The 9,075-nt window shown below is 40.1% G+C and overlaps 1 protein-coding gene across 1 annotated transcript; it reads right to left on the reverse strand.

The window, feature by feature from the left end:
- Nucleotides 1-2,353: 2,353 nt before the first annotated feature.
- Nucleotides 2,354-8,661, reverse strand: LOC139573963 (growth/differentiation factor 6-A-like). Its single transcript, XM_071397983.1, has 2 exons — nt 8,100-8,661; nt 2,354-4,009 (listed from the first exon to the last, which is right to left on the reverse strand). The coding sequence occupies exons 1-2, from the start codon at nt 8,449-8,451 to the stop codon at nt 3,117-3,119; spliced, it is 1,245 nt and encodes a 414-aa protein (XP_071254084.1). The 5' UTR covers nt 8,452-8,661; the 3' UTR covers nt 2,354-3,116.
- Between the last annotated feature and the right edge of the window lie 414 nt (nt 8,662-9,075).

Here is a 9,075-nt window from a genome sequence, read left to right on the forward strand (position 1 = left end):
CATGCTGTGGGGATGTTTTTCAGCGGCAGGGACTGGGAGACTAGTCAGGATCGAGGCAAAGATTAATGGAAAAAAGTACAGAGAGATCCTTGATGAAAACCTGCTCCAGAGCATTCAGGACCTCTGAATGGGGCGAAGGTCATCTTCCAACAGGACAACGACCCAAATCACAGCCAAGACAACACTGGAGTGGCTTCGGGACAAGTCTCTGAATGTCCTTGAGTGGCCCAGCCAGAGCCCGGACTTGAACCCAATCAAACATCTCTGGAGGGACCAGAAAATAGCTGTGCAGCAACGCTCCCCATCCAACCTGACAGAGCTTGTTAGGATCTGCAGAGAAGAATGGGAGAAACTATCCAAATACAGGTGTGCCAAGCTTGTAGCGTCATTCCCAAGAAGACTCGATACTGTAATCGCTGCCAAAGGTGCTTCAACAAAGTACTGAGTAAAGGGTCTAAATACTTATGCAAATGTGAAATGTTATTTTTTATAAATTAGCAAACATTTCTAAAAAACTGTTTTTGCTTTGTCATTATGGGGTATTGTGTGTAGATTGATGAGGGAAAACAATAATGTTATCAATTTTAGAATAAGACTGTATAGTTACAAAATGTGTAAAAAGTCAACGGGTCTGAATACTTTCCGAGGGCACTGTATATCAACTCCTACCAATAAAGATGAATGATTTGTTTACATTGCATACATTTTTTAAAGAAAGCTGAACTCCATTGTCACCACCACTGAGTTCTACTGCCTGAGTTCTAAAACAACTATAACTCTCAAAGTCAAGTGCTTCGGTGCTGTAACCAGCAGCCCTAATTATAATCCTACATGGGTAGAATGATCTGTATCCCCTGCTAGAAATAAAAACGCCATGCTTTGCTAAAAGCTAGTTTTGTAATTCAAGCACATTTAATGGTTAAAATTTGGAAATACATCATGGATTCATTGTGATCCGATAAGACTGATATTAATGAAATATGCATAGAATAGGGTTGAGCAACAGAACACTATACAAACAAACAGCATATCTGCTTATATACAGGCTCTGAAAGAAAGGGTAAAACAAGTGATTATGTTTCCATAGTTAATATAATCCAATGATCAAAGGAGACATTCTTCCCACTTCGTATTTTGGTCAACATGAAGAAATGCACAAACTTTTTCCCATTATTCAAATCAAATCCATGTAGACCACTTGATTTAGCATGATATGTACAATAACGTTAGGTACTGTAATTAGTGTGATTCATATCTGTAACTTCATTAGAAACAAGCAGAGTAATAAATCACCTAAAAACGATGTTTTCTCTCTGTCACAGAGGATCAACTCACAGATTTCTGGGAAATTAAAGGGGGGAGTTAAGTCATCCGATGCACAAGAGTGTTGGATGTTTTATTCTTCGCTTTATTAGTACAGTAATAGTGTGGAATAATATCCATTAATCTATATATATATATATATATATATATATATATATATATATATATATATATATATATATATATATATATATTGGCCTATATAAATGTATAATTTCATATATCATTTAAAAAGAATTTAACACAGTTGAATGCACCTCAGAACTCAGAACCTAGGTAATTATGAGGTAGACATCAATAATGGTATTTGCACCCTCAAAAAAATTTTATACAGCTTAAATTACTCTCGTCAATGTAAGAAATATATGATTATCATGAAACTCTGTACATCACAATTAATAAAATTATTATAGAATAGATATTATAACGATTTGAGTGCATTTAAAGTATGTACATTTACAAAGAAACGCCTTTTTGTCATTTCTTCATAAGTTGCACTTGTAAAGTTTTAACTATACAAATATGTACAGCTCAAATAATGAACAGCAGTGCATTCAAAGCTAATGTGCATTTAAATATCTCGTTTGCGAGTCTTTTCTGGTCAGTCGACTTATCAAGAAAAAGGTGTTCGTCCTGACTACATGACATTGGCGCAGTCAGTTGTGGAAGTGCCTTTAGTAAAGATGCAGACGTTGAAGATGCAAATGTGTGTCTTGATTATTTAACGTGGCCTTTGGTGTCCCCACGTGCTCCTGCGCGCAACCGGGTCCAACTGCCTCTCAGTGTGCCTTCAGCAAGTCATCGAAATACAGTCAGCTGTCAATGGCAGGCACAATACGAATGCCTATGTCCATGGAGCCCATGTTTAGGATCGTCCGTTTAGTCTTGCATTCGTTGCCCGTGGGCTGTGATGACTCGAGCGCGCACTCCATTCTGATGAAACAGGACGCACAGGGAAATCTCTTGTAGACATACCTGCGCTATCTCTTTTCCTCGGAGCCCATTGTGTGTTTGGTAGATTACATTCACCTTTTAGAGAGAGAGAGAGAGAGAGAGAGAGAGAGAGAGAGAGAGAGAGAGAGAGAGAGAGAGAGAGAGAGAGAGAGCGAGAGAGAGCGAGAGCGAGAGCGAAATAGATTTGAAAGAGAGAGATTGGAGAGAGAGGGTGGGGTGCTAGGGCCGATTGATAACGCATCAGAAGAGCTCGATAGTTTCAGCTGGACACTGGCAGTGAGCCTGGAAACACCCGCTACAAATGAGTCCTCTTTGCAAGACCGCTGCAGGGAGCTGCAACAATGCACAAGGGCTATCCCGTGAATGCGGCCTAGTTTGAACAGGTGCATTCCACTGTGCCCATTTCGTACAGAATCCACTGATGGAAGACCAACAATTCCAAGTCTGCTCAGAAAATGACAAATAATAGCATATCACTAGCATGTTGATACCCACTCCTCTACTGCGGACTAATGGTTTATAACGACCTGTCTATCCATGTCCGGGCCTCGCAAAACAATAGACTATGCTCTTGAAAAACATATCAGGTGGACGGAAATGTAGGCTAGGAGTAGGTATTAGTTTAACACAACAATTGGACGTCTAAGGCTATGTGAGCTTGTACTGAGTTTAAATTTGACCAAAATAAATATGCTTGCATAGGCCTACACTACAAATAATGTCTCTCGCGGATCCCTTTTGAGTGAAGTTTAGGCGCACCATGATATGGCAAGAACGCATGGGTCTATATGCTTAAGATATGCCACAGCTTTCATATCCTGACGCAGAAGAAAAGGACGCTACCTGCAGCCACACTGCTCTACCACCATGTCCTCATACTGTTTGTACACAACGTTGTTGCCCGAGTCTATGTAAAGAATGCTGATGGGACTGAGTTTGGTGGGAACACAACAGCTAGGAGGTGTGCTATTGGGGTCCATTGAATTCATGAGAGTTTGAATGATGGCATGGTTTGTTGGCTCTAAGTGCGATCTCAAAGGGAAGTCGCACACGCCCTCACAGTGGTACGCCTCGTAATCCAATGGCGCAATGATCCAGTCATCCCACCCTAGCTCTTTGAAATTAACGTGCAGAGCCTTTTTGCTGCATCTAGATTTGGACTTTTTGCCATGTCTTTTCCCATGCCGATTGCTCAATGCAGTCCTCCGTCGGCGCCTGGCTTTGAACCGCAGGCCCCTCTCCTCCTCCGACCTGCTCCCCGATCCGCGAGACCTGATCTTCTCTTTCATTTCGTTGAACAGGTTCTCCCTTTTCTTGGACCTGGTGTAAACCACCAAGATGGCCTTCTCTTGCTGAGTTCGACCGGTTCTGTCAAATCCCATCTGTTTTAAATCGATTTCCATTTCTGATTTACCAAGAGTGCCCTTGAGCTGGAGACAAAGCTGGCTCCCCTGGGCAGAGTGATGGCTGTTTTTAAACATTTCCCACACGTCCAAAACCTCCCATCCTGGTTTTCGGGAATCCAGAGGATCAAGGGATCTTGCATCCAGTAGCCGTTCTGATCGACAGGAGAGTAATTGAATGTCATAGAGACCTGTCGGGGACGTTTGCAAATCCCCGGGTACTTTTCTAAATATCCTTAATTCAGCTCCAACCAACTCCTCTTTGTCTGAAAGGGTTGAGACATCAAACAGATACTTTTGTCTTCGCAAAGGAGAGTGCAAGAGATCGTCTGCAAGATAAAAAAGAAATAATTGCAGTCAGATTCACTTAGGGTGTACAGTGTTCAGGAGAGGGAGTGGGAGTAGGAGGGTTCACATTCTCACAAAGAGGCCAGATCCACTGGCCTTCTTTCTTGTTTTTCAGTGCCCATTCAAAAGTCGAGCTGAGACAAACTACGACTGACACGTCATTTCTGAGCAGAAACAATTATAATTGTTGGTACTGTATAATAACCATCTTCACTCTTAACATCAATAATCAACAGATGCAAACTTAGCAGAACAACTACCGTAATAATGAATTATTTAGATTTGTCCATTATGCCTAATATGATGAGGTGTCGCCTGTTTGAATCAACTATATTTCCATGTTAGTAAGATATAATTGTTGAGACAGTAGCCTGAATATTGTAGGCTAAGCCTATGATCATAATACAACAGCTGGCAATTACCTCTTTCTTTCTTTCTCTCTCTCTCTCTCTCTCTCTCTCTCTCTCTGTACCACACTGTCCTTCTGGATTGTATACATTTTCGATGTGCAAAATACCGTTCAGTAGGCTATAATCCTATAATTTTGCCCTGTACTTTAAATGCTGTACATTTTTTATCATTAGATAAGACTCGAAATATAGCCTATGTATTTGAATTCTTATGGGGAGAAATGTGAAATTCGGGAAGCAAACTTCAATTGAATTGTCAATTGAATCTTATCATAATTGTTTTATGTTCATGTAGGCTATTGTTTTCTAATAACACCCCAAATGAATCACTTCAGAGAATACTTTGCTTTTTCAATGTAGGCCTATCATCACCAAACGAAGAGCCCGATTAAATTAGTGAATATTTTATCAAACCAGTTTATAAATTATTCTTTGCTTGGGAAAAATTTGTTCTGAAACGATTATCAAAGTTGTGGAGCATAGAAACGAGGGGCCTAGTGATATGACGGGAGGGGATTCTGCCAGACTCAACCGACCGAAGGCGACATAGGTTACTGTACACTCAACTGAACAATACACAATTCATATATTTTTCCCTGCTCGAGATCCACGAGGCAATGTGCTCTCATATAAGTTAGAATATTGTTCATTTCTGCTGTTAAGGGTTTACTGGCGGTATGCAGTGTTTTTTATAGCTAAAACCCAAGGTTTCATCAAATACATTAGAGCTTTTAAAACACCGCTTTCTAAAGATTTTTCGATTACTTACGAGACATGTAGATTTTCGTCATATTTTATCAGTCAAATATAATTATACATAGGCATGATAGGGTAAATGCTCAAATAGGCTGAAGTAAAAACGAATCTGTTTTACTTTTAAGGCTACCATGAAAAAATGTGTTGCCCAAAACAAAATGCGATTTCCTTTAGCATTCACGATAACAGGAATATAGTAGGCCAACATAAGACAGATCAAACAGAGGTCTTCGGAAATATCAATCAAATGTTATTCCGTTTACCACTTGTCCATCAAATTACATGCACTGAAAAAAATAGCTTATTTAATAAAAACAACACTTGCGGGTAGCGAGATCTAGGCCTAAACAATTGCTCCCTGTGTATAGGCTATTAATCTATAAATCCAACATAGATGCCATATTTCAAAATAATATGATTTTATTCGAAATAGATATTTGAATTTGGTTGCCAATACTTTCCCCCCTCTGTGAACCCTGCATAGTTTAATAGTAAAAGTAGAGTGAAACCTTGTGTTTGTTTCAGTAACTTTGCACGTATGGTCTGCATTAAGTTTTTTTTATAAGACCTCAAACAAATCGTATACAAGGTCACCAAATAATTAACAGTTCTGAATTCCCCTCATCCTCATTAAAATACTTCCCCGCTTATATTTCATCTCCTCTTGCCAACGACAACATTCCCGGTTCAAAAGTGCTTGGCCTGATTATGCTGACTTTAAGTTACAGCGCGAATCTGTTTTAAATAACTTGACAATGCAGTTTGTTGATTTTGAGATATGATTCGACAAATTAAGAGACACATTTCGATTCACCTCATTTGCCTGTGCGTAATTTACATATTTATCTGACCAAAATATGAACGATACGGCGTCAACCACTTATGTTAGGCCTATTGTTGTATTATCTGAGGTTGTGGACAACATATAACATTGATGTTACGCTTTCCTCCATGTATTAGGCTACGACTTTCTAAAGGCTGAGAAAGAGAGCGAAGAGGAGAGGAGCGAAAGAGAGAGAGAGACTTCTAGTGCTGTGACTTCCGAGGCCAGCGAGCACCATCTGCGTTTTAATGAGTTACTTCAAGTGCCAAAAGAAATGTTCATACATTTGGTTTATTCTTGTCTGACCGTGCGACCATAACGAACATAGAGACGTTTCCTATTCTGTTTTGCATAAATTGTTTTCATTTTACCTGCAGAGGGGAACATTTCAGTTTTATTCCAAAATGTCGTCTATCGTACAAGTGTTTCCAAAAACAGCTGTGCGTAATAGCTGAAAAACGCAAAATGCATATATTACGCACGAACGTTGAGTATTACTTTTCGGACTTTTTGTGCAAAAAATAGTATGTTGTAGTCTATTATACAATACAACTCAACACTCGAGGGCCTGGTAGAATCTTAACAGAAACCACTAATGTGCTGAGAGAACGGAATAAAAACATATTTTCAGTAATTAAAGTGGCGGTCGCACAGCGAGGTACAGAGTAAAATACTAACCACTTCATAGCGAAGGACGTGCTCTTACATTTTTCCCCCCTTTGTTTTTGGTGATGTGCCATTGGCTGAGCTGTGTCATTATGGGAGAATAGACAGTGTTTGATATGTTATGACATGAACACTCAATTAGATCACGAGTTCAAATACTCCAATCAGCGGTTCGATGCTAAGCAACCCTCAGAGAGTCCAGAGAAGGGTCAGAGCCAGTGACACATCAAATCAATATCAGGGGGAAAGTGAGGCCTTTTCACCAAATCAGCTCTATGTTACAGATGGGAAATAATGCCAACAATGACGTTAACTGATTGTATTTCTCCACTAAAGATAAAGCTGACTTACATGTGTTCGGTTTGTCGGTGTTTATCTGCCTTTGTTTGTCCAATCAAATCCGTCAAATCACTTGGTTACAGAGTTAGCTGTCCCTAATCACCTGCAGCCCACCACCTGCAGCCCACCCTAACCCATTCTAATATATCCGATTATTAACTGCAGAGTTGGCCATACAGATTGCACTGACGGCATGACGATCTGTAACACAAAATGTTCATTCCTATCTTGATGCAAGCCAACTGTCATTTCCTGTATGCCGTGTTCACTGAGTTCTACACCAATATGTAAATGAATGCACGAGTTCTTTGGAAATATAACTTTTTCTATGATTATCTCAATTGGCCCTGTTTTGAGTCTAGTCTGACGACAAGGCAAGGTTTGAACAGGATGGGTTTGGTGCACGCGGGGACCCGTAGAGAATGATTTACTACCTTCATTTAGATAGGGGCTCAATTAGTGTTTTATTGTCGTGTAACCTGGGGGTCAATGTAAGTCTAATATAACTTTATACTTTGCAAAACTGACGTACTCCTATGGCTCTTTAAAATGTGTCCCAAGGGCTCAAATAGAACTGAATGCGACAACAAAACATAATGCGTCCCTCATAAACGGTGATAAAGCTCCAGTGCAACTAAAACAACGTTGAGGCTGACAAGATAATTGCACTTTAGCTTGTGAAATATCGTTTTATGCATGAATTAATAGTACATTTTACAATTCAAGCTGTTACATATTCAGGTTGGATCACCTCTAAACCTGCACCATCGACTGATTAGGCCAGCACACTATTTTGATGTGGTTATTTTATGTTATTTTTGTGGGTCAAGAGTAGAACCGGAACACAATTTTTCCACATTTCAACTTGCAACTCCAGCATTTCGTTCAATAAGAGAGCCATTGTAAAATTAATAGTTTATGTTATTGTGAAAGGGGCTCATTTTTTTTCTGATTAAAAAAATGCATACCATGGCTGCAGCGATGTGTGCAAATCTAGAACAATTGTAGCAAGATTCTCACTTGGTCGTATGCAACGGTAGTAGCCTACATAGCTAAGTCATTTTAGTTGAGACCAACCTGTTCCTCTGTCCACAAAACTTGTTATGGTGTTTGCAGACTTTGAGGAGCGGAAAAAACTTGCGTTTAGTCCGATTCTCTCTGCAGCCGAATACGTCCTGTATATGGAGAGCATGTAATCGTGGGGCACAATTGCGTCCTTATTAAAGTCTTCTCGGTGATGGCTTAAGATAGGAGAAGATGCGAAGATCTCTTTGGGAAATTTGGTTGACATTTGTCCATCATGAAGGATCTTGGCTCCCTTGTTTCTCCTTGGCACAGAGGGAGATATGATGGCAGCTGACTGAAAACATGGTATATTCCAAATGAAGATGAGTAACAAATATAACGATAGTACTTGAAATGCGTCCATGGTGGTAGTGTCCCAAAGATGTTTCGAAGCCCTCGCCACAATGAAGCGATTTTAGACAGCAAGAGCTGAAGATAGACTGCGCGTCAGAGCTAGACTTCTGCGTTCCCTTCTCACCAGAAAAGTGCGTTCGCGCCCTCGACATCACACAAGAGCCGAGACTGTTGAATCAACAGAGAAACACGCCCACTTGCAGACGCTCATGTAGGCTACTTATTGGAGAACTTTTCCCAGTCTTTCTGTGGACGTTGGGACGGAGGAGACATCACCAAAGGCCGAGGAGTCGTGTCTCACCGCCATAAGTAACGCCACAGGATGCCAAGTTTAAAGATACAATAACACGTTGACAAAGGTCAAGAGGTGGACAAAGATTTCAACAGAGCAGAGGTCATGGAACGTTCCAAACCAACTGAGAGAGTAGCCTATTGGCCCATATTGATGAATGTAACCAATTATCTAAGACCCCCTATAAACTTTTATGCACGAAAACATGAAGATCAGTGATTTATTTCAAACATGCAAATATTTTGGGGCCATTTTGTTTTACTTTAAAAACACCTTAGCAATAGTTCAGCTATTTGGGGCGATGTTCTACATCCCTAACGAAGGTCACATATGCAATTTTGA

The sequence above is a fragment of the Salvelinus alpinus genome, chromosome 4, assembly GCF_045679555.1.
Source record: "Salvelinus alpinus chromosome 4, SLU_Salpinus.1, whole genome shotgun sequence".
NCBI classification, from domain to species: domain Eukaryota; kingdom Metazoa; phylum Chordata; class Actinopteri; order Salmoniformes; family Salmonidae; genus Salvelinus; species Salvelinus alpinus.